General features: G+C 47.6%; 1 protein-coding gene across 1 annotated transcript in view; it reads left to right on the forward strand.

Moving 5' to 3' along the window:
• The window catches only part of rims4 (regulating synaptic membrane exocytosis 4), a 179,436-nt gene that overhangs the window by 51,539 nt on the left and 102,721 nt on the right, over window positions 1-25,176 (forward strand). The window contains exon 2 of the mRNA XM_086005893.1: window positions 300-441. Within this exon, the coding sequence (XP_085862019.1) occupies window positions 300-441 (142 nt within the window). The remainder of the gene's footprint in view (window positions 1-299; window positions 442-25,176) is intronic.

Below are 25,176 nucleotides of genomic sequence, written 5' to 3' on the forward strand. Positions count from 1 at the left end.
GGGGACTGCCAGGATGGCAGAAGGTAACCTAGCTGGATTTTGGTCTTTTTCTGTCTAGCAATTGCTATGTTCCTATTGGCTGCAGGTATTCTACATAGACAACATTCTCCTAATTCCGACTCAGACCTATTAAATAATCCCTGCGTGAAATTCCCGACTAGGGCATTCTCCGGTTATCTGGGATTTACTCTTCTAATGATTCACCATGGGAAGGCCAGTATGATAACCGAATCAGGTGCCACGTATTCCTGAGGGCTGAAACGCCAGCGTTATCTGACAGATTAATCTTCCTGTTGTAGATGGGGACGGTCGGAAGCTACGAGGCGCTATCCAACGCAGCACGGAGACGGGACTCGCTGTCGAGATGCCGAGCCGAACCGTGCGTCAAGCCAGCCACGAGTCCATTGAGGAAAGCATGAACAGCTATGGATCCGAAGGGAAGTAAGTGACAAAACCAATGGCGTTCCCAGCTGAGGGTCCTGGGGCTCTGTTATGGCGAAGGGAATGTGAGCAGTTAAGGAGTGTAAAATGGAATTTCACCCCCAGTGAATCCAAGGTTTTAAACCTCTTCTTTTTCAAAGTAATTGTCAAAACAGAATCCACAGAGCAAGTCTAACATGAGCCTTACGGTCCAATTGATGATGGCTCCATTTCCCAATACTGCAATTCTACCATCAAAAATCTTGCAATTATTACGTTTCACTTGTTCCTGATTCTAATTTTCTCCCCAAATTCACCTGTTGCGGTACTTCTGACTCTTACGAACAGACGAAATTGACGGGCAGGTTAAGACCAGCTGGTCCATCCAGCCTTCCCCGTACATCTTGATGGTCTGAGCGTCATGACTAGATATTTTGTCCCTTCCTCTCCACCTCCTATGAGGAGAGATTGTGTAGATTGGGCCTATATTGTCTGGAGTTTAGAAGAATGAGAGGTGATCTCATTGAAACATACAAGATTCTGAGGGGGATTGACAGGGGTAGACATTGAGAGGTTATTTCCCTGGGCTGGAGTGTGTTTGAACTAGGGGGCATAGTCTCAGGATAAGGGGTCGGCCATTTAAGACTGAGAGGGAGGAGGAATTTCTTCACTCAGAGGGTTGTGAATCTTTGAAATTCTCTACCCCAGAGGACTGTGGATGCTCAGTCATTGTGTATATTCACGGCTGAGATCGATAGATTTTTGGACTCGAGAGGAATCAAGGGATATGGGGATCGGGCGGGAAGGTGGAGATGAGGGTCGAAGATCAGCCATGATCTTATTGAATGGCAGAGCAGGCTCGAGAGGCCGTTATGGCGGAGCAGGCTCAAGGGGCCATATGGCGGTGCAGGCTCGAGGGGCTGTATGGCGGAGCAGGCTCGAGAGGCCGTATGGCGGAGCAGGCTCGAGGGGGCCGTGTGGCGGAGCAGGCTCGAGGGGCCATATGGCGAAGCAGGCTCGAGGGGCCGTATGGCGGAGCAGGCTCAAGGGGCCGTATGGCGGAGCAGGCTCGAGGGGCCGTATGGCGGAGTAGGCTCGAGGGGCCGTATGGCAGAGCAGGCTTGAGAGGCCGTATGGCCGACTCCTGCTCCTAATTCTTATGTTCTTATGTTCCCCCCCCCCCCCACCCCCGCAGGAATGTAATTTCCTGGGAGATGGGTCATGGCTCCAGGGTTGACAGCTGCTCTCTGGTGGACCTTGTACATGTGTGATCTTAGATGATTGGTATCAGCAAGCTATCTGCCCACGGCAGCCACACTCAAGCCCAATCCTGTCCTCAGTTGCGAGTCTGCCAACCTGCATTTCAAAGGATGAGTCACTGGAGAGCAGTCAGGAGCAGGAAGCCCAGATGATTCATTTACCCTCCCTGGATCAGGGGTGCTGTACTTAAGTCTGGCACCAGAGCCGGATTAAGAATTCTTGGGGCTCTGGGCCCCAAGAACGTTCAGGGTTACTCTGCAACCCCTCACATAACCCCAGCTATCCCAAACGTGTAACAAAATGTATGATGAAATCTGCCAGTGAAATGTTTACACTCTGCATTTAGAATACAGCAAATCATGTCACAATATACTAGGCTTCAATGAAGCATGTTAGCAGGGGGCCCATATTGGAGCCAGACCCCTGGGCACGTGCCTCACAGGCCTGTGCGCTTTTTCCACTCCACGCAGCAGCTCCGTTACCACAGTAACCACGCCCGGAGATATATCAACCAAGTTTTGTTTTCATTCACGGGATGTGGGCGTCACTGGCGAGGCCGGTGTTTATTGCCCGTCACTAGTTGCCCCTTGAGAAGGTGGTGGTGAGCCGCCATCTTGAACCGTGGCCTTCCTGTTTTTGCCACCAAAGTGAATAACCTTGGCACTCGCGTGGTGAAGGCTCAGGAACAAAGAAATGGCAGACCAATTAAATACGTACTTTGGTTCTGTCTTCACAAAGGAGGACACAAATAACCTCCCAGAGATGTCGGGGAACATAGGGTCTAATGAGAGGGAGGAACTGAAAGAAATCAGTATTTGTAGGGAAATGGTGTTAGGCAAATTGATGGATTGAAGGCCGATAAATCCCCAGGGGCCTGATAATCTACATCCTAGGGTACTTAAGGAAGTGGCCCTAGAAATAGTAGAAGCATTGCTGGTCATCTTCCAAAATTCTATAGACTCTGGAACAGTTCCCATGGATTGGAGGATAGCTAATGTTACCCCACTATTAAAAAAGGTAGTAGAGAGAAAACGGGGAATTATAGACCGGTAAGCCTGACATCGGTAGTGGGGAAAATGCTAGAGTCCATTATAAAAGATGTAATAGCAGAGCACTTGGAAAACAGTGACAGGGATCGGACAAAGTCAACATGGATTTACAAAAGGTAAATCGTGCTTGACTAATCTGCTGGAATTTTTTTGAGCATGTAACTGATAGAATAGATAAGGGAGAACCAGTGGATGTGGTGTATTTGGACTTTCAGAAGGCTTTCAATAAGGTCCCGCAGAAGAGATTAGCGTGTAAAGTTAAAGCACATGGGATTGGGGGCAAGGTACTGACTTGGATAGAGAACTGGTTGGCAGACAGGAAGCAAAGAGTTGGAATAAACGGGTCTTTTTCCGAGTGGCAGGCAGTGACTAGTGGGGGTACCGCAGGGATCGGTGCTAGGGCCCCAGCTAATCACAATATATATTAATGATCTAGACAAGGGAACTAGATGTAATATCTCCAAGTTTGCAGACGACACAAAGTTGGGTGGGCGTGTGTGCTGTGAGGAGGATGCCGAGAAACTCCAGTATGATTTGGACATGTTGGGTGATTGGGCAGATGCATGGCAGAGGCAGTATAATGTGGATAAATGTGAGGTTATCCACTTTGGTGGCAAAAACAGGAAGGCAGATTATTATCTGAACGGCAATAGATTGGGAGAAGGGGAAGTGCAACGAGACCTGGGTGTCCTTGTGCACCAGTCGCTGAATGTAAGCATGCAGGTGCAGCAGGCGATTAAGAAGGCAAATGGTATGTTGGCCTTCATAGCGAGAGGATTCGAGTACAAGAGCAAGGATGTCCTGCTGCAGTTGTACAGGGCCTTGGTGAGACCACACCTTGAGTATTGTGTGCAGTGCTGGTCGCCTTAGCTGAGGAAGGGTGTTCTTGCCATGGAGGGAGTGCAGCGAAGATTCACCAGACTGATACCTGGGATGGCAGGAATGACATATGAGGAGAGATTGGGACGATTGGGCTTGTACTCGCTGGAGTTTAGAAGAATGAGAGGGGATCTCATTGAAACTTATAAAATTCTAACAGGACTAGACAGACTAGATGCAGGAAGGATGTTCCCGATGGCCGGGGAGTCCAGAACCAGGGGACACAGTCTAAGGATAAGGGGTAAGCCATTTAGGACAGAAATGAGGAGGAATTTCTTCACCCAGAGAGTGGTGAACCTGTGGAATTCTCTACCACAGAGGGCAGTTGAGGCCAATTCATTAAATATATTCAAGAAGGAGTTGGATATATTTCTTAAGGCTAAAGGGATCAAGGGATATGGGGAGAAGGCAGGGACAGGGTACTGAGTTTGGATGATCAGCCATGATCTCATTGAATGGCGGAGCAGGCTCGAGGGGCCGAATGGCCTACTCCTGCTCCTATCTTCTATGTTTCACATAGACCATGGGTGAAACTTTCAAAATTCGCCCGGGGTGTAAAACGGGCTGTAGCGAATTGGTCGCTCGTTATACACCCCGCCTCGACTTTTCCTTCCCCTGTTAGTCACCGAACCTGAAATAAAAGCAGCCATTACACTACCACACCAGCTTGAGTCTTCATCGGAAATTACCAACAGAAAGTCAATCCTGAGCACGAGGTCCACACCTTGGAGGTTGGGTGTTTTTCCCCCGGACAATAGTGGACCTGTGGAATGTGTTGCCGGCTGGTGCAGTGAGCGTTGATCTGTTGAATTCCTTCAAGAGAGAGCTGCAGCACAGGATCATAGGAGCAGGAGGAGGCCATTCAGCCCCTCGAGTCTGTTCTGCCATTCAGTTAGATCATGGGTGATCTTTATCTTAAATCCACCTACCCGCCTTTGCTCCATATCCCTCGATACCCTTGTTATGGATTCCCCCACCCGAGGAGATAGTTTCTCTGTGTCGACCCTATCGAACCTTGTAACATTTTAAAGACCTCGATCAGATCACCACCCCCACCCCCGCTAAACTCAATGGAATACAGGCCAAGTTTACACAATGAACCTGCACCTGTTCCCCAGCCCTAACTTCGCCAGGATCACAAAACTGGAAATAATTCTGTCAAAATGAAGTAAACAATGGGGGTGAAATTGGTTTGGGCGATAGCGAATCAGCAGCCGGTTTTACACTCTGCCCGATATTCTTGTCCATTGAGAGCAACGCCATAGAAATTCGGGCGGGCTGCAAAGCGAGCTGCTGATTCGCTATCGCCCGTCTTTGGGCGGCTGCCCAAGACGTATTTCACCCCCAATATGTTACAAGGATGCTGGATTTGACTGGTGCAGGGCCCAGTTAACAGCAGCGCTGGCTCCCTGTAACTGGAAGTTCGTTTCAAATTGCATATAAGGGAAATAAATATGCAAATCAGAATTTAAAAAAACTAGATGATGAAACGGGATTTATCACAAAACTAGCTCAAATATTATTAGTCTCCCCACCCCCACCCCCACCCCCCACCTCCTCCCCATGGAGAGGTCAGGGTCGAGTGGAGCATTCACATACGAGCGAACGATTCAGCAATCCTTACTTCCACTATTGCACAAGTCTCAGAATAAGGGGTCGGCCATTCAGGACTGAGATGAGGAGGAATTTCTTCACTCAGAGGGTTGTGAATCTCTGGAATTCTCTACCTCAGGGGGCTGTGAATGCTGAGTCTTTGAGTATATTCAAGGCTGAGAGCGATAGATTTTTGGACTCATGGGGAATCCACGGATATGGGGATCGGGTGGGAAAGTGGAGATGAGGTAGATGATCAGCCATGATCTTATTGAATGGCGGAGCAATCTCGAAGGGCCGAATGGCCTACTCCTGCTTCTATCTTTTATGTTTCTATGTTTCTATGTTCTTAGTGCACGGGTAGAATGGTAGAATTGGTGTCATCTGTGGCTCAGTGGTAGATCTCTCATCTCTAGAGTCAGAACGTTGTAGGTTCAAGTCCCACGCCAGGAGACTTCATTACATCATCTAGCCTGAGTGAGCACTGCACTGTCGGAGGTGCCATCTTTTGGATGAGATGTTAAACCCAGGCTCCGTCTGCATTCTCGGGTGGATGTAAAAGATCCCATGGCACTATTTCGAGGAGTTTTCCACAGAGTCCTGGGCCAATATTTATCCCCCAACCCACACCACTAAAACAGATTATCTGGTCATTATCACATTGCTGTTTGTGGGATCTTGCTGTGTGCAAATAGGCTGCTGCCTTTCCTACATTACAACAGTGACTACACTTCAAGAAGTACTTCATTGGCTGCGTTGAGACGTCCTGAGGTTGTGAAAGGTGCTGTAGAAATTCAAGACTTTCTTTCTGTCAAAGTACGCTTGAAAACCTTGCCACATTTACTTTTTCCATGGGCTTCAGGCATCAAAGCAATAGAAACACAAACTTAGTGCTTATTTAATTGAAACATGGGGAGGCCATTCAGCCTCTCAAGCCTGCTCCACCATTAGATCATGGCTGATCTGTATCTTAACTCCAGCTACCCGTCTTGATTCTGTAATCCTTAATACTCTCACCTAACAAAAATCTATCAGTTTTGAAATTTTCAATTGACTCCCAACCTCAACAGCTTTTTGGGGGCAGAGAGTGCCAGATTTCCACTACCCTTTGTGTGAAGAAGTGCTTCGTGAGGGGGCACGGTGGCATACTGGTTAGCACTGTTGCCTCACAGCGCCAGGGACCCGGGTTCAAATCTGGCCTCGGGCAACTGTCTGTGTGGAGTTTGCACATTCCCCCTGTGGCTGCGTGGGTTTTCTCCGGGTGCTCCGGTTTCCTCCCACAGTCCAAAGATGTGCGGGTTAGGTTGATTTGGCTATGATAAATTGACCCTTAGTGTTAGGGGATTAAATACATGGGGTTACGGGGATAGGGTGGGATATGTGTCGGTGTAGGGGTTACGGGGATAGGGTGGGATATGTGTCGGTGCAGGCTCAATGGGCCGAAATGGCCTCTATCTGCACTGTGGGGATTCTGTGATTCTGTGACATCACCCCCTGAACAGCCTGGCTCTAATTTTAAGGTTCTGCCCCCTTGTTCTGGACTCCCCCCACCAGAGGAAATAGTTTCTCTCTCTCGACCCCATCAACTCCTTTAATCATCTTAAACACCTCGATCAGATCACCCCTTAATCTTCTACACCTGTGGGAATACAAGTCTCGTCTGTGTAACCTGTCCTCGTACTTTAACTCTTTTAGTCCCGGTATCATTCTGGTGAATCGGCGCTGCTCCCATTTACTTTCTGGGTAAAGAAGTTTCTCCTGAATTGGATTTATTAGTGACTATCTTATATTTATGGCCCCTAGTTTTGGACTCCCCTAAAAATGGAAACAACCTCTCTATATGTCTACCCTATCGAGCCCCTACACAAATTGAAAGACCTCTATCAGGTTACCTCTCAGTCTTCTCTTTTCTAGAGAAAAGAGCCCCAGCCTGTTCAGCCGGTTCCAGCGTTCACATTTATATTCCCTGGATGTAGTTGCCCATCAAAGAGTTCACCCCATAATTAGCATTTCTCTTGTAGTCTCTGTTCCGTTGTGACCTCGGCTTCTGATTCTGTCTGAAGTGCTTTTTGTCTAACCAGGCTGTCTCGACTGGCTGTCAAATCAAGCTTCCAGTCCCTCGCCGAGTCCTCTCCTTCCTGCCTGCTCCGTGAATTATTTCCGTGCTCCCTAAGCCGGCCCGTTCCTCATTATTGTCAGTCTGTCAGCACTCACCATACATTGCCCGAGTCACAGTCACAGCGATGGTCAGCCCTGATAGCCAGCAGAACCTTCCTGTCTCTTTGAAGCGATTGGCTTTTAAATCACTGACTTGACGCAAAAAAAGATAAAGAAACCCCTTCCAGGGAAATTGAAAACCTGCATTATTGGAGAGCTTGTACATTTAATGAGAATCAGCGAGGAGAAATTGGACCCCATCCTACCCTGTTTTTCTGGGGCGCAGAACGGGGCAAAGAAGCACCCATTTCGCGGGGCTGTTTACGCCCCTTTCCCGTATGGCACCATATTGACTCGGGCGTTAATACCGGCGTCCCTGGCAGCTGCCTGAAACAGGCGTTAAGCCCCTCGCAGATACTAACAGGGAGCCTGATGCATGTTTCATGACCACGATCCGGATTTCACCAGCACTGAGCAGAACAAGCACCGGCCACACTCCGATCGGTTTCTGGGTTCTTCTGCGGCGTCTTCAACCACCAAGGCCCTGAGCTCTGGAATTCCCTCCCTAAACCTCTCCGCCTCTCTCTCCTCCTTTAAGATGCTCCTTAAAACCTACCTTTTAGACCAAGCTTTTGGTCACCTCTCCTAATTTCTCCTTCTGTGGCTCGGTGTCAAATTTTGTTTGATAATCGCTCCTGTGAAGCGCCTTGGGATGTTTTACTGCATTAAAGGCGCTATATAAATAAAAGTTGTTGTTGTCTAACCAGCGGCCCCTAAAGGGACAGGCGGAATCTGTCAACAAAGAGGTATATTTATGAATTTTAACTTGCCTGTACGTGGAGCCAGGTGGGGCAGGAGCACTCTCCCTGCCTCCAACGCACTACTGTGGGCCATGAGTAGCACAGATGCATTTAAAGGGAAACTGGATAAACACACGGGAGAAAGGAATAGAGCGATATGCTGATAGGGTGAGATGAAGAGGGGTGGGAGGAAGAGGCTCGTGTGGAGCATAAACACCGGCACAGACCAATTGGGCCGAATGGCCTGTTTCTGTGCTGTAAATACTGTGTCATTCTATGCAACCCCTCCCCCCGCACAACCCCAAATCCCTTTTTCCAACTAATTATCCAGTTAGAAATGTTACCCGCAGAGTGCCAGACGGCCTTGTGCTGTCAAGAGCCAAAGACACGCTCCGTACCCAAGGGATCGCCATGCCAACACAGCCGGCAGAACGAAAATAAAAAGAATCAATTTTTTTTTTTGGTTTTTGTTTTCTGATGAGCAGCCATTTAAATGTCCACGGCACAGTCTGTTCTCCCGTCACCACAGGCAAGTGGGAGGCTGGTTCATCTCTAATTGAGGCCTCTCTACAGAGGGGTTGAAAGGGCAGGTGGCAAGGATTGAAGCTGAAGGAGTGCGGATCCGGAACAAAGACCGGGTTCGGAGGCCGCTCGCTGTATAATTCTTTCTAAAGGAGGGGCAGCGCAGATCTGCCAGAATGATACCGGAGCTAAAAGGGTTAAATTATGAGGACAGGCTGCACAGACTGGGCTTGTGTTCCCTCGAGTGTAGAAGATTGGGAAGTGATCTAATTGAGTTTTAAGATGATTAAAGGATTTAATCATCAGGATTTCCAGCACAGACATGATGGGCCGAATGGCCTCCTTCTGTACTGTAAATTTCTGTGATTCTATGATTTGATAGGCTAGATAGAGAGAAACTATTTCCTCTGGTGGGGGGAGTCCATAACAAGGGGGCATAACCTTAAACTTAGAGCCAGGCCATTCAGGGGTGATGTCAGGAAGCACTTCCTCACACAAAGGGCGGTGGAAATCTGGAACTCTTGCCCCCCAAAAAGCTGTTGCGGCTGGGGGTCAGTTGAAAATTTCAAAACTGAGGTTGATAGATTTTTGTTGGGCGAGGGTATTAAGGGTTACAGAAACAAGGCGGGTAGATGGAGTTGAGGTACAGATCAGCCGCGATCTAATTGAATGGCGGAACAGGCTCGAGGGGCTGAATGGCATCGAATTACAAAGTACTTACAGCACAGAGACAGGCCATTCGGCCCAACTGCTCCGTGCCGGTGTTTGTGCTCCACACCAGCCTCCTCCCACCCTCTTCATCTCACCCTATCAACATATCCTTCGATTCCTTTCTCCCTCCTGTGTTTATCCAGCCTCTCCTTAAATGTATCTATACTATTCACCTCAACCACTCCCTGTGGTAGCGAGTTCCACATTCTCACCACTCTCTGGGTAAAGAAGTTTCTCCTGAGTTCCCTATTGGATTTATTAGTGACTATCTTATAGTTATGGCCCCTAGTTGTACAAAAGAAGCATAAAGAAGGAAAGAAAGACTTGCATTTCTATAGCGCTTTTTACAACCTCAGGACGTCCCAAAGCACTTTACAGCCAATGAAGTACTTTTCTGAAAGTGTAGTCACTGTTGTGATGTAGGAAACATGGCACCCAATTTGTGCACAGCAAGCTCCCACAAACAGCAATGCAGTCAATGACCAGATAATGGTCCGGACTTTCCGGGGCCTGTGACCGCGTACGCACCCCGTAAGTGCCTTGCAAGTTCTGGGTTTAGGCATGCGCTACGCATGCGTGATAACCCAGAACTTGCGATCTGTCAGGAATCAGCTTGACAGATTCTCCGCATCCCCGGGAAACGGACATTCGCTGGCGGGGAGCCGGGCTATTTGCCCAACTGCTGCCCAGCGAGTGCCTGTGAAACTCTTACACCTGTTAAAAGCAGGCCCAGGGCCTTCTTCTACCAGCGTAAGGGTGAAAAATAAATATTAAAATAAAACTTTTAAAATCATTTTAACATTCAATAACGTGTAAAATAAGTTTGTTATTTTTGGCCCCCTTGAAATATTTTAAAATTTATTTTTCCAAAAATTAAATTTTTGTTTTAAATGTTTAATTAAATTGTATTTTAATTATATTTAATGAGTTTTTAAATGTTATTTCAAGTGTTGTTAAAATGTGTTTTTTGGTTGATTCCTATCGTGCTTGTGGGGATTTCGTACGTAAATGGTGGGCCAGCCCACGTGATCCCGGGGGGGTTTGCGAACCGCGTGCGCCCGTGATACGTGGGCCTCTATGCAGGCCTACACCTGCAGGCCCAGGAGCGCGAGTCCCCGTGGCTCCTGGACCATCAGGTCGGTGAGTAGATTTATTGCAGTTTGGAAGCCTCCGACCGCCAATTCAGGCCCAAGTTTTCTCTTTTGTGATCTTGGCTGAGGGATGAATATTGGCCCCAGGACACCGGGGAGATCTCTCCCCCCTGCTCTTCTTCCAAATAGTGGCCGTGGGATCTTTTACATCCACCCGAGAGAGCAGACGGGGCCTCGGTTTAACCTCTCATCCGAAAGACGGCACCTGCAAAAGCATATGTATGCATTTCCAGTCATTAGTTTAGCCGGGTTTGTAAGACAATTTTCTTGTTCAAACAGCCTTACCATAGATTCTGTAAGTTGCTTTGTCCCCTGTGACAGGGGAACTGCACCGCTTTGCTCTTTGATAAAGTAACTGTGAGCTAAAATTAGACACTGATTGAGATAAATTGTGGAATTCGCTTAAAGATTCATAGAAACATAGAAGGTAGGAGCAGAAGACCATTCGGCCCCTTGAGCCTGCTCCGCGATTTAATGAGATCATGGCTGATCATCCAAATTCAGCACCCTGTCCCTGCTCTCTCCCCATATCCCTTGATCCCTTTAGCCTTAAGAAATATATCCAACTCCTTCTTCAATATATTTAATGAATTGGCCTCAACTGCCTTCTGTGGTAGAGAATTCCACAGGTTCACCACTCTCTGGGTGAAGAAATTCCTCCTCATCTCTGTCCTAAATGGCTTACCCCGTATTCTTAGATTGCGACCCCTGGTTCTGGACTCCCCCGCCATCGGGAACATCCTTCCTGCCTCTAGTCTGTCTAGTCCTGTTAGAATTTTATAAGTTTCAATGAGATCCCCTCTCATTCTTCTAAACTCCAGCGAATATAAGCCCAATCGACCCAATCGCTCCTCATACGTCATTCCTGCCATCCCAGGTATCAGTCTGGCGAATCTTCGCTACACTCCCTCCATGGCAAGAACATCCTTCCTCAGATAAGGTGACCAAAACTACACACAATACTCAAGGTATGGTCTCACCAAGGCCCTGTACAACTGTAGCAGGACATCCTTGCTCCTGTACTCGAATCCTCTCGCTATGAAGGCCAACACACCATTTGCCTTCTTAAACGCCTGCTGCACCTGCATGCTTACCTTCAGCGACTGGTGCACAAGAATACCCAGGTCTCGTTGCACTTCCCCTTCTCCCAATCTATTGCCGTTCAGATAATAATCTGCCTTCCTGTTTTTGCCACCAAAGTGGATAACCTCGCATTTATCCACATTATACTGCATCTGCCATGCATCTGCCCAATCACCCAACCTGTCCAAATCATACTGGAGTTTCTCTGCATCCTCCTCACAGCACACATGCCCACCCAGCTTTGTGTTGTCTGCAAACTTGGAGATATTACATCTAGTTCCCTCGTCTAGGTCATTAATATATATTGTGAATAGCTGGGGTCCTAGCACCGATCTCTGCGGTACCCCACTAGTCACTGCCTGCCACTCGGAAAAAGACCCGTTTATTCCAACTCTTTGCTTCCTGTCTGCCAACCAGTTCTCTATCCAAGTCAGTACCTTACCCCCACTCCCATGTGCTTTAACTTTGCATGCTAATCTCTTATGCGGGACCTTATCGAAAGCCTTCTGAAAGTCCAAATACACCACATCCACTGGTTCTCCCTTATCTATTCTATCAGTTACATCCTCAAAAAATTCCAGTAGGTTAGTCAAGCATGATTTACCTTTTGTAAATCCATGTTGACTTTGTCCGATCCTGTCACTGTTTTCCAAGTGCTCTGCTATTACATCTTTTATAATGGACTCTAGCATTTTCCCCACTACCGATGTCAGGCGTACCGGTCTATAATTCCCCATTTTCTCTCTACCACCTTTTTTAAATAGTGGGGTAACATTAGCTACCCTCCAATCCATGGGAACTGTTCCAGAGTCTATAGAATTTTGGAAGATGACCAGCAATGCATCTACTATTTCTAGGGCCACTTCTTTAAGTACCCTGGGATGTAGATTATCAGGCCCTGGGGATTTATTGGCCTTCAATCCCGTCAATTTCCCTAACACCATTTCCCTACAAATACTGATTTCATTCAGTTCCTCCCTCTCATTAGACCCTATGTTCCCTGACATCTCTGGGAGGTTATTTGTGTCCTCCTTTGTGAAGACAGAACCAAAGTATGTATTTAATTGGTCAGCCATTTCTTTGTTCCTGCAATAAAAATAATCACAGACCGAATCACGGCGCACAGGCTAGAAACAACCAATTGGATTTATTTACACTTAGTTAATTATACAGAAACAAAAATACTATATTCTGTGAAGTGCACGGTCGTTGTCTAAAAATAAGCCAGTTCCTTCGTGCCTCTCAGCAAGTCCGGCCAGGAATTCGAGAGTATCTTTCAACAGAGCCATCTCCTGTAATGTTGTATCTTGAGAAGGGAAACCTCCACAGCACCGCTCCTCATTCTCACTCACTCCCATTTAACAGAATCTCAATGGACAAGACCTTTTCTATTCTCTGTCATTGCGTGGAATCTCAATCAACAACCCCATTTCCACTTGCTTCCGTTGAATAGAATCCCACTGGACCAACCCTTTCCCATTCACTCCTAGAATAATAGGGCGTGAAATTCAGTCACGCCCCGCTGGGGGCGGTAACTGAGTTAAGGCCGGACATTTAACGCCTGGCACGGAGTTAGCATCCCGGCCGCTAAATTCGGCTTACCGCCCCGCACAGGCAGTGGAGCGCTATCTCGGGTGGCAACAGAGGCAATGTCGAGGTGCGATCAGCGGCACTCCACGGAGCGCTGCCGCGTTTCAACGCCCCTCCCCTTCCGTTAAAGGGGAGGGCCATTGTGCACTCTGCAGGGCAGCGTGGTGCTGCGGCCACAGTCCGGCGCCGAGACGCGGTGCCATGGCTGGGGCGATGGCGGCCAGGACCACGCCATGACCCACCTCCCCTTTAAATTCTGCCCCATGAGTGGAGGTCGGCCTGGCTTGCGACCCGCGACTCTGACGCTGACATCGCCCGTGGCAGCCTCGTGGTGCCCGGCGATGACATCATTGCTGGAGGCGTGGCGGCCCAGGGCGCTACCGGCGGGGATGCGGCGCTATTGCCCTCCCAGTATTTAATTTCTCGGGAGGCGCTTTTCCCCCGGGCGATAAGCCCTTTGCGCCCATTAGCACCCCCTGGAGGCGCTAACAGCAGGCGCAAAGGAGCTGAATTTCTAGCCCATAGAATCATAGCACGGCAGGAGGCCATTTGGCCCATCGAGCACTTCAGCTAGTCCCATTCCCCCGCCCTTTCCTATTGTCTAGAATTCTAGTGGACCAACTCCTTTGCAACCACTCGTTGATTAGAATTTCAATACCTTCCCGTTAACTCATATTGTACACAATCCCATGGACTAATTCCTTTCCCAGTCTTTCTCTTTGTGTATAGCTCCAATGAACCAAACACCGGTAGGAAGACCTCGGCCATTACCCCCTGGGGTGGGGTCACTGGCGGGAGGCTGCCTCGTATCTCCAGTGCAGCCCCATCGGGTGGGCATCACTCTGTTCCTCCTCCTCTTCAAGAAGCATAGTTACCGAGCAAACCCCAACGGGTAACCCATTGTGTCCTGTCTGAAATAGGGAGGGAGCAGGGAGAACAACAACCCTCCGAAAATGGCACAAAAGTAGATGCCAAAGTGGTCGACAAAAGAAAAAACCCCAGTAATCTATTAATTACACCGATACACATTCAACCTTGGCACCTAGAAACCTTGGACATCTATTTTACGTGGGTATAATTATTAATCATAGATGCATTTAAGCTAGATAAGTGCATGAGGGAGAAAGGAATAGAAGGATATGTTGATGGGGTGAGATGAGGGGTGGGAGGAAGTTCACTAGATTGATTCCTGGGATGAGAGGGCTGTCCTATGAGGAGAAATTGTGTAGAATGGGCCGATACTCTCTGGAGTTTAGAAGAATGAGAGGTGATCTCATTGAAACCTATAAGATTCTGAGGGGGATTGACAGGGTAGATGCTGAGAGGCTGTTTCCCCCTGGCTGGAGTGTCTAGAACTAGGGGCAGTCTCAGGATAAGGGGTCGGCCATTTAGGACTGAGGTGAGGAGGAATTTCTTCACTCAGAGGGTTGTGAATCTTTGGAATTCTCTTCCCCAGAGGGCTGTGAATGCTGAGTCTTTGATTATATTCCAGGCTGAGATCGATAGATTTTTGGACTCTTGGGGAATCAAGGGATATGGGGATAGGGCGGGAAAGTGGAGTTGAGGTAGAAGATCAGCCATGATCTCATTGAATGGCGGAGCAGGCTCGAGGGGCCAAATGGCCGACTCCTGCTCCTATTTCTTATGTTCTTATAAACACCGGCACAGACCAGTTGGGCTGAATGGCCTGTTTTTGTGCTGTGAATTCTATGTAATTCTATGTAATCAGTGTGAATCAGGCTGAAATGACAGTAAATGGGGCATTTGATGTCACCACATTATTACTGCCTCATTTGCATTTGCCCTCCCAGTACTGAGGGTGGGATGTGGGGTGAGAGCTGCAGTGGGCGGAGCCCCTGCGTTACAGAACTGCGTCCCATTTCCCTCTTCTGCCACTAACTCGGGCGAAGGGCTGCGAAAAGTCCTGGCTACCATCTCTTCCCATCCCACTCCATTACTGGTATCATTGCTAGTTATTATTTAATCCAGAAAATTTGCAGGAAACCACTGTGAGCGTTAACCTTTTTAAAAAGGCAGACACATTGGCTTTCACACTGCAACTCACAGTACAGTCGCTGAGTCAGGACTGCCTCTGGGTCAGGACTGCCTCTGGGCCCCAATGAAATCCCCTGGTCTTGCCAAACTGTTTGGTGAACAATTGGCAGCTCAATAAATCCTTCTTTAATGATGTTAATTGAGTGTGTTCGTTTTGTTAAGTAGTTGAACAAGATTGATCTAAACTTTGTGCTGATGCACTGCAACCATCCACTTAGGTTAATTAAACAGATAGGTTTCAACTTAAGGAAATGATCAATTGAAAACTTGCTGACCAGGCGTTGTTTGACGATCTTATTAGAGACAACTCACACTGCACTGAGGGCGGATCCAGGCAATGCATCCTGATGGTCAAACATTGCCCTCATTCACCCCGATTGTGCAGCATCACACTGGACAAACCCATTCTCACTCACCCCATTTACAAGAATCCCAATTGACAAGCCCTTTCCCATTGTGTAGAATCTCTACGGACAATCCCATTTGCACTCGCTTCCATGGAATAGAATCCCAATGCTCAAACCCTTTCTCATTCTCTCACATTGTACAGAATTCCTATGGAGCAAATCCATTTTCCATTCACTCCCATCCAGATTTCAGAGAACCAACCCACTTTTTCCAATCATTCCCATTGATTAGAATCGCTTCCCAGTAACTCGTATTGTCCCATGGACTGATCCCTTTCCCTTTCATTCCCTTATATAGGATTACGTAGGATATACGGCCCAGAAACAGGCCATTCGGCCCAACCAATCCATAGAAACATAGAAGATAGGAGCAGGAATAGGCCATTCGGCCCCTCGAGCCTGCTCTGCCATTCAATGAGATCATGGCTGATCATCCAAACTCAGTACCCCGTTCCTGCCTTCTCCCCATACCCCTTGATCCCTTTAGCCTTAAGAAATATATCTAACTCCTTCTTCAATATATTTAATGAATTGGCCTCAACTGCCTTCTGTGGAAGAGAATTCCATAGGTTCACCACTCTCTGGGTGAAGAAATTTCTCCTCATCTCTGTCCTAAATGGCTTACCCCTTATCCTTAGACTGTGACCCCTGGTTCTGGACTCCCCCGCCATCGGGAACATCCTTACATCCTTCCTGCATCTAGTCTGTCTAGTCCTGTTAGAAACATAGAAACATAGAAACATAGAAGATAGGAGCAGGAGTAGGCCATTCGGCCCCTCAAAATCAAATCAAATCAAAAATCAAATCAACTTTTATTGTCATTGTTAGTGCACAAGTGCAGTACAACGAAATGTAGGCTTGCGGCTCCCGGGAGTGTACAATTTGGATTAGGACACTTAAACATTTCAACATACATTTGTACATATATATTAGCATAAATATGACCATAATAAAGTGCATCGGCAGATGTGCAGGCTTTAGTGTTTATTTGTGGAGTTCAGTAGGATGACAGCCCTGGGAAAGAAGCTGTTCCTAAATCTGGTCGTACGGGTGCGAATGCATCTGTAGCGTCTTCCAGATGGTAGGAGGGCGAACAGACTGTGGCTGGGGTGGGTAGGGTCTTTGATGATGGACCGTGCCCTCCGTAGGCAGCGTTTCTGATATATATGTTCTATGGTCGGTAGCCGGGTGCCGGTAATGCGTTGGGCAGTTTTGACTACCCGCTGCAGGGCTTTCCGGTCATGGGAGCTACAGCTGCCGTACCATACCGTGATACAGTTTGTCAGGGTGCTCTCTATAGTGCAGCGGTAGAAGTTAGAGAGGATCGGGGGTGACAGATTACATCCCTTCAGCCTCCTCAAGAAATATAGGCGCTATATGCTCCGCCATTCAATGCGATCATGGCTAATCATCCAAAATCAGTACCCTGTCCCTGCCTTCTCCCCATATCCCTTGATCCCCTTAGCTTTAAGAAATATATCTAACTCCTTCTTGAATATATTTAATGAATTGGCCTCAACTGTCTTCTGTGGTAGAGAATTCCACAGGTTCACCACTCTCTGAGTGAAGAAATTCCTCCTCATCTCTGTCCTAAATGGCTTACCCCTTATCCTTAGACTGTGACCCCTGGTTCTGTTCCCCCACCATTGGGAACAGCCTTCCCGCAACTAGTCTGTCTACACCTGTTAGAATTTTATAATTTTCAATGAGATCCCCTCTCATTCTTCTAAACTCTAGCGAATATAAGCCTAATCGACCCAATCTCTATTCATACATCATTCCTGCCATCCCAGGTATCAGTCTGGTGAATCTTCGCTGCACTCCCTCCATGGCAAGAACATCCTTCCTCAGATAAGGCGACCAAAACTGCACACAATACTCAAGGTGTGGTCTCACCAAAGCCCTGTACAACTGCAGCAAGACATCCTTGCTCCTGTACTCGAATCCTCTTGCTATGAAGCATTTGCCTTCTTAACCGCCTGCTGCACCTGCATGCTTCCCTTCAGCGACTGGTGCACAAGGACACCCAGGTCTCGTTGCACTTCCCCTTTACCCAATCGATTGCCGTTCAGATAATAATCTGCCTTCCTGTTTTTGCCACCAAAGTGGATAACCTCGCAATTATCCACATTATACTGCATCTGCCATGCACCTGCCCAATCACCCAACCTGTCCAAAACATACTGGAGTTTCTCAGCATCCTCCTCACAGCACACACCCACCCAGATTTGTGTCGTCTGCAAACTTGGAGATATTACATCTAGTTCCCTCGTCTAGATCATTAACATATATTGTGAATAGCTGGGGTCCTAGCACCGATCCTTGCGGTACCCCACTAGTCAGTGCCTGCCACTTGGAAAAAGACCCGTTTATTCCAACTCTTTGCTTCCTGTCTGCCAACCAGTTCTCTATCCAAGTCAGTACCTTACCCCCAATCCCATGTGCCTTAACTTTGCACGCTAATCTCTTTTGCGGGACCTTATCGAAAGCCTTCTGAAAGTCCAAATATACCACATCCACTGGTTCTCCCTTATCTATTCTACCAGTTATATCCTCAAAAAATTCCAGTAGATTAGTCAAGCACGATTTACCTTTTGTAAATCCATGTTGACTTTGTCCGATCCTGTCACTGTTTTCCAAGTGCTCTGCTATTACATCCTTTATAATGGACTCTAGCATTTTCCCCACTACTGATGTCAGGCTTACCAGTCTATAATTCCCCGTTTTCTCTCTACCACATTTTTTAAATAGTGGGGTAACATTAGCTACCCTCCAATTGTTCCATGCCGGCGTTTATGCTCCACTCGAGCCTCCTCCCGTCTTTTCTCATCTAAATCTATCAGCGTAACCCTCTATTCCCTTCTCCCTTATATGCTTGTCCAGCCTCCCCTTAAATGCATCGATACTATTCGCTTCAACCACTCCCTGTGGTAGCGAGTTCCACATTCTCACCACTCTCTGGATAAAGAAGTTTCTTCTGAATTCCCTATTGGATTTCTTGGTGACTATCTTATATTGATGGCCCCCAGTGTTGCTCTTCCCCACAAGTGGAAACACTCTCTCTGTATCCACTCGATCAAAACCTTTCAAGAAACTGGAAAGTACTGAAGTACAAAGGGATCTGGGGGTACTGGTGCACAAAACTCAAAAGGTTAGTATGCAGGTGCAGCAAGTGATTAAGAAGGCCAATGGAATGTTGGCTTTCATTGCTAGGGGGATAGAATATAAAAATAGGGAGGTATTGCTTCAGTTGTACAAGGTATTGGTGAGACCGCACCTGGAATACTGCATACAGTTTTGGTGTCCATACTTAAGAAAAGACATACTTGCTCTCGAGTCAGTACAAAGAAGGTTCACTCGGTTAATCCCGGGGATGAGAGGATGGACATATGAGGAGAGGTTGAGTAGATTGGGACTCTACTCATTGGAGTTCAGAAGAATGAGAGGCGATCTTATTGAAACATATAAGATTGTGAAGGGGTTGGATCGGGTGGATGCAGGGAGGATGTTCCTGTAAAGTATGTGTCTATACTTAATCCAATAATGAAGAGACAGCTTGGAAGATTCAACGTAGGTCTTTACTTAATACCAACAGGCGGGAACTGAGGGGAGATCAGTACCCACAGTACTATTTATACCCCTATGGCCAGGAGTGGTACTATGGTATCACTACGCCCTACAAATTAGTGCCGTCCTGGCCATAGGTTTAAAGTAACATACATATTACATACACAATATTCCTCCCCTTTTAATTAAAACGTACCCGTGCAATTAAGTCAACAGATGCACCATAACTAGGGCTAATAACATTTGGTAACACAGTATACATAACATATTTACATCAGAGTTGTCTACCTATATATATATATAAAAAGAAACATGTTATAGATTCAGTCTCTGAGGAGGCCTCCTGTCTCGACTAGGATAACGTCTTTCTCTAGTCGGTCTCGGTGTAGGCGGCGGTACTTCCGTCACCACTTCATCGCTGGAGTCGTCGGTGTCTGATGACACATCCTGTGCCGTGGAGATCACTGGAGTGCTGAACTCCTTGCAATCCTGAGACCTCTGTAACGACGAGCTGGGCCGTGATTCCGCTGTAGCAATGTGCTAAGACGTTTGAGGTAGTGAATCAGTTGGGTTTCTGGACTCCACAAGTTGATCAGCATGTCGTCTGATTATGCCGTCCCCTGTATCCACTGTGTACATCAAAGGTCCCTGGCGGGCCTTTATCGTACCAGACCGCCACTTTTCATTTCTATAATCACGGGCCAACACTTGCTGCCCCACCTCGAAGCTCCATGTCTGTCTGTCAGGAGCCCTACGAAATACTCGGTTTTCCACATCTCTCCGGATGTTTGGTCTGAGCAATTCAAGGCGAGACCTTAACCTTCTATTAAAGAACATGACGGCGGGGGCCTGGTTGGTCACCGTATGTGCAGCATTACGGTACGCGAATAGGAAATTGTCCACCTTGTGTTGTAGTGGCAACCTTTCCTCCCCCATCGCCTTGATGGCCTTTTTAAAAGTCTGTACAAAGCGCTCTGCCAGCCCATTTGTAGACGGATGATATGGTGCGGACGTATAATGTCGCACTCCATTCCTTTTTAGGAATGCTTGAAATTCTTCTGCCACAAATTGTGGCCCATTGTCCGAACAGACTTGCTCGGGCACCCCGTTTCGGGCAAAAATGGTCCTTAAGACTGCGACCGTCTTTTCGGCTGTCGTTGATGACATCTTTATGACCTCCGGCCATTTTGAGTGGGCGTCCACTACAATAAGGAACATCGCATCCAGGAAGGGCCCAGCGAAGTCCACGTGGATCCTTTGCCACGGCGTTGAGGGCCACTCCCACGGATGTAGTGGGGCTTGGGGTGGTACGTTCTGTACCATCTGGCACCCTTGGCACGCTTTTGCTACTTCCTCGATGTCCCTGTCAATGCCGGGCCACCAGACGTAGGCTCTGGTGAGGCTTTTCATTTTGACACCCCCCAGATGACCTTCGTGTAAGTCCCGCAACACTTTATGTTGTAATTTTTGAGGGACCACCACCCTGGCTCCGCACATCAATGTGCCCCGGCAGACGGACAACTGGTCCTTCCTTGCCGAAAACGCCGGCAATGATGCGTCACCCTGCGCCGGCCAGCCTTTCACGGTCAATTCGTAAACCCTTGCCAGTGTCGGGTCGTTCTGTGTTTCCCGCTCGATACATTGGCTGGTGATGGGCAAGTGTTCCATAACAGCCGTATGATATATTTCCACGGGGTCCTGTACTATCTCTTCGATCTCGGCAGGCAATGGTAGCCGCGACTGGCCATCCGCATTGCCATGCTGTTTGGTACCCTTATATTCGATAAGGTACTGGTGTGCGCCTAAGAACAGTGACCATCTCTGTAGCCTTTGGGCCGTCATCAGGGGCACCCCTTTTGTTGGATTAAATATCGATACCAACGGTTGATGATCCGTCAGTAGTGTGAAACGTTGCCCATGTAGGTAGTGGTGGAATTTTTTTACACCCCACACCAGACTGAGGGCCTCCCTGTCGATTTGCGCATAGTTTCTTTCGGCTGTAGTTAACGACCTTGAGGCAAATGCTATTGGCCTCTCTGTCCCATTGGGAAATTTGTGTGACAACACTGCCCCTATACTGTACGGGGAGGCGTCACATGCCAACCTCATTGGCATTTTTGGGTCAAAGTGTGCGAGCACTTCCTTTGATGTAATGAGTTGTTTACCCTTTTTAAAAACAGCCTCACACACTTCGTCCCAATTCCAGGAGACTCCCTTTTGCAGCAATGAATTTAGTGGATGTAAAATGGACGATAAGTTCGGGAGGAACTTATGGTAATAGTTTATAAGGCCTAAGAATGATCGTAACTGAGATACATTCTCAGGGGGCGGGGCCTTCACTACTGCCTCGATCTTTTCCGGGGACTTATGCAGGCCTTCCTTGTCTATAATGTGCCCACAGTATGAGATACGTTCCTGGAAAAACTCACATTTCTGCTTGTTCGCCCTGAGTCCGTATTGTTGTAACCGCAGAAGTACTCGCTCCAGGTTAGCGAGGTGGTCGTTATCTGTTTGTCCTGTCACCAGGATGTCATCCAGGTAGCATTGCATTCCTGGAATGCCCTGTAAGACCTGTTCCATGGTCCTCTGCCATATTGCCGGGGCGGACGCCACACCAAATACCAGGCGATTGTACTGGTACAATCCCTTGTGTGTGTTAATCGTTAGGAGCTTTTTCGAGTCCTGTTCCACCTCCATCTGTAAATAAGCTTGACAAAGGTCAATCTTCGTAAAGTGTCTACCCCCAGCTAACGATGCGAATATGTCCTCTATCCGCGGCAGCGGATACTGTACCGTGTGCAGGGCTGGGTTAATAGTTATCTTAAAATCCCCGCAAATGCGAACCTTCTTTGGTTCCCCCGGTGTGTTATTTGCAGATTTCTTTATAACTGGGATGATGGGCGTGGCCCACTCACTCCACTCAATCTTTGTAAGGACACCTGCACTCTCTAAGGCATCCAGTTCTGCTTCCACAGCTGGCCGAATGGCGTAAGGCACCGGTCTGGCCTTACAAAACTTGGGGTTTGCGTCTTGAGCAATAGTTATTTTTGCTCTAATGTCCTTTAAGGTCCCCAGCCCTTGTTGGAACACCTCTGGCGTTTTTGCCAATATTTTCGACAGCCTGCTTGTAATGGTTGTATCATCCTTGGTGGTCTCTACTTTTAACTCGTGTATTGACTTCCAGTCGAAATGGATTTTTCTTATCCATTCCCTACCCAAAAGTGGTGGTCCACCGTTTGGTAGGACGTATAAATAAAGTCCTGGCACTTTTCTGCCGTTGTATTTGACTGTTACTTGCATTTTTCCCTTCGGGTAAACTTTCTGTCCCGTATATGTTTTTAATTTAATTTCCGTATCCTTTAAGGGAATGCGTTTGAACAGCCTGTTATAATCTTGTTCATTAATTACTGATAGGGCGGGACCCGTGTCCAGCTCCATATTAACTTCGACGCCTGCTACCTTCATTTTAACCCACATTGTGCTGTGGTCCTCCGTTTTGTCTACACCATATAACTTGAGACATCCCAAACCTTTAGGCTCTGCTTTTGTGCCTTCCTGTGACTCGTCTGAGCTACTGTCAGACATCTTATGTATTTTTGTCCTTGCCTTGGTACTGCTCGGACTGCCCCCACTATTGGGTTTCGTACCCGACCGACAAACTTTCGCTATATGCCCCTTTTTCCCACACTGCCGGCATATTTTATCACGAAACCAACAATTACTTTGGTCGTGGGTGGTTTTGCCACAACGGTAGCATTTACCTTTGTGAAATGTCACCTCATGGGTGTCATAGCAGGTTGTGTTTTGTCGCATTTGAGCAGCACCCTGTGCTGCTGCTTCATGGTCCGATGCTATTTCAATCGCCTGATCTAGGCTGAGCTGTTTCTTGGCTAGCAACCGTTTTCGTGTACTCTCATTTAACATGCCACAGACAAATCTGTCTCTGATCGCGTCCGCCAAAAAGGCTCCAAACTGGCAATGTTTGGACAACCTTCTGAGCTCAGCCAAATAGACTGCCTGCAACTCATCATTCCTTTGGTCGCGTCTGTAGAAGTGGTACCTTTCCGCTATAAATGGTAGCTTAGGGTTTAAATGTTCCCTTAACGTATCAACAATTTGGGCATACGTTTTGTCTGCTGGCTTTTCTGGAGTAAGAAGATTCCTCAGCAGACCGTATGTTTTTGCCCCCATAAAATTTAATAAGGTTGCTGCCTTTTCGTCATCTTTCACCTTGTGTACTATGCAATAAAGTTCATGCCTTTCGACATAGGCATCCCACTCTTCTGTGTCAACAAATTCTGACAACCAACCTTCTTTAGACATTTTAAACTGCTGAAGAGCTTTTCCCGCCTTTGTCCACTAGATGGTGTTTTTTAAATTTTTTTTTATTTTAAACTGCTGAAGAGAAAAAACTTTTCCCCTTTGTCCACTAGATGGCGTTTTTCCCGCCTTTTCTCCTGCTGCTGCTAACGACCTCTCTCCAGCGTCGTTATTTTTGGCCCTTGCAGCTCCCGTTATTGCCACCGCCGCTATTAACAACGACCTTCCCCTCTCGTGGCTTGCTAGTCCTCGTGGCTCCGTTTGTTCCCCAGATCGCCTGCCTGTTCTGGCCCTTGCAGCTCCCGTTCCCCGGGAAGGATTTCAGTTTACCTGGCCCTGGGTGGACTTTTGCCCCGTGGCTGGAGCGCCCGTTCAGCCTCTTCTCTCAGCTGCTGCAGCTTCTGTTGGAACCCTCTCTCTCTCTCTCTGTTGCTGCTGCTCCTCCCGAACCTGGAGTGCTGGGCGGTTTCCTTTGGTCGACGCTGGACTCTGCAGGCTGGCTGGTAAGAAGCCTCTCTCCTTCTCTCTCCGTACTGCTGCCGTTCCTTTGTTGCACCGTGTACTGGTGAGTTCGAACCTTATTCGTCGCCAGTGTAAAGTATGTGTCTATACTTAATCCAATAATGAAGAGACAGCTTGGAAGATTCAACGTAGGTCTTTACTTAATACCAACAGGCAGGAACTGAGGGGAGATCAGTACCCACAGTACTATTTATACCCCTATGGCCAGGAGTGGTACTATGGTATCACTACGCCCTACAAAGTAGAGCCGCCCTGGCCATAGGTTTAAAGTAACATACATATTACATACACAACAGTTCCAGGTGATGGGTGAAACTAGAACTAGGGGGCATAGTCTTAGAATAAGGGGCTGCTCTTTCAAAACTGAGATGAGGAGGAACTACTTCACTCAGAGGGTGGTAGGTCCATGGAACATGCTGCCCCAAAAAGCTGTCGAAGCTACATCATTACATAAATTTAAAACAGAAATAGACAGTTTCCTAGAAGTAAAGGGAATTAAGGGTTACGGGGAGCGGGCAGGAATTTGGACATGAGTCTAGGTTCGGATCGGTCATGGCCCTGTGGGTAGCGGAGCGGGCCCAGGGGCCGTGTAGCCTGATCCTGCTCCTGTTTCATGTGTCTAATTCTGTTAGATTCAGGAGATGGTTCTGTGATAGTGGATTGGCGGTTAGGATCAGATCAGCCATGATCTTATTGAATGGCGGAGCAGGTTCGAGGGGCCGATTGGCCTACTCCTGCTCCTATTTCTTATGTTCTTATGTTCTTATAATTTTAAAGACCTCTATTAGGTCACCCCTCAGCCTTCTCATTTCAAGAGAAAAGAGACCCAGCCTGTTCATCCTTTCCTGATAAGTATACCCTCGCATTTCTGGTATCATCCTTGTAAATCTTCTCTGCACCCTCTCCAGTGCCTCTATATCCTTTTTATAATATGGCGACCAGAACTGTACGCAGTGCTCCAAGTGTGGTCTAACCAAGGTTCGATACAGGTTTAGCATAACTTCCCTACTTTTCAATCTTAAGCTCTAGAAATAAACCCTAGTGCTTGGTTTGCTTTTTTTATGGCCTTGCTAACCTATGTCACAACTTT

Source organism: Somniosus microcephalus, chromosome 13 (genome assembly GCF_052327205.1).
Source record: "Somniosus microcephalus isolate GS21.2 chromosome 13, FLI_Smic_1.0, whole genome shotgun sequence".
Classification (NCBI taxonomy): Eukaryota; Metazoa; Chordata; class Chondrichthyes; order Squaliformes; family Somniosidae; genus Somniosus; species Somniosus microcephalus.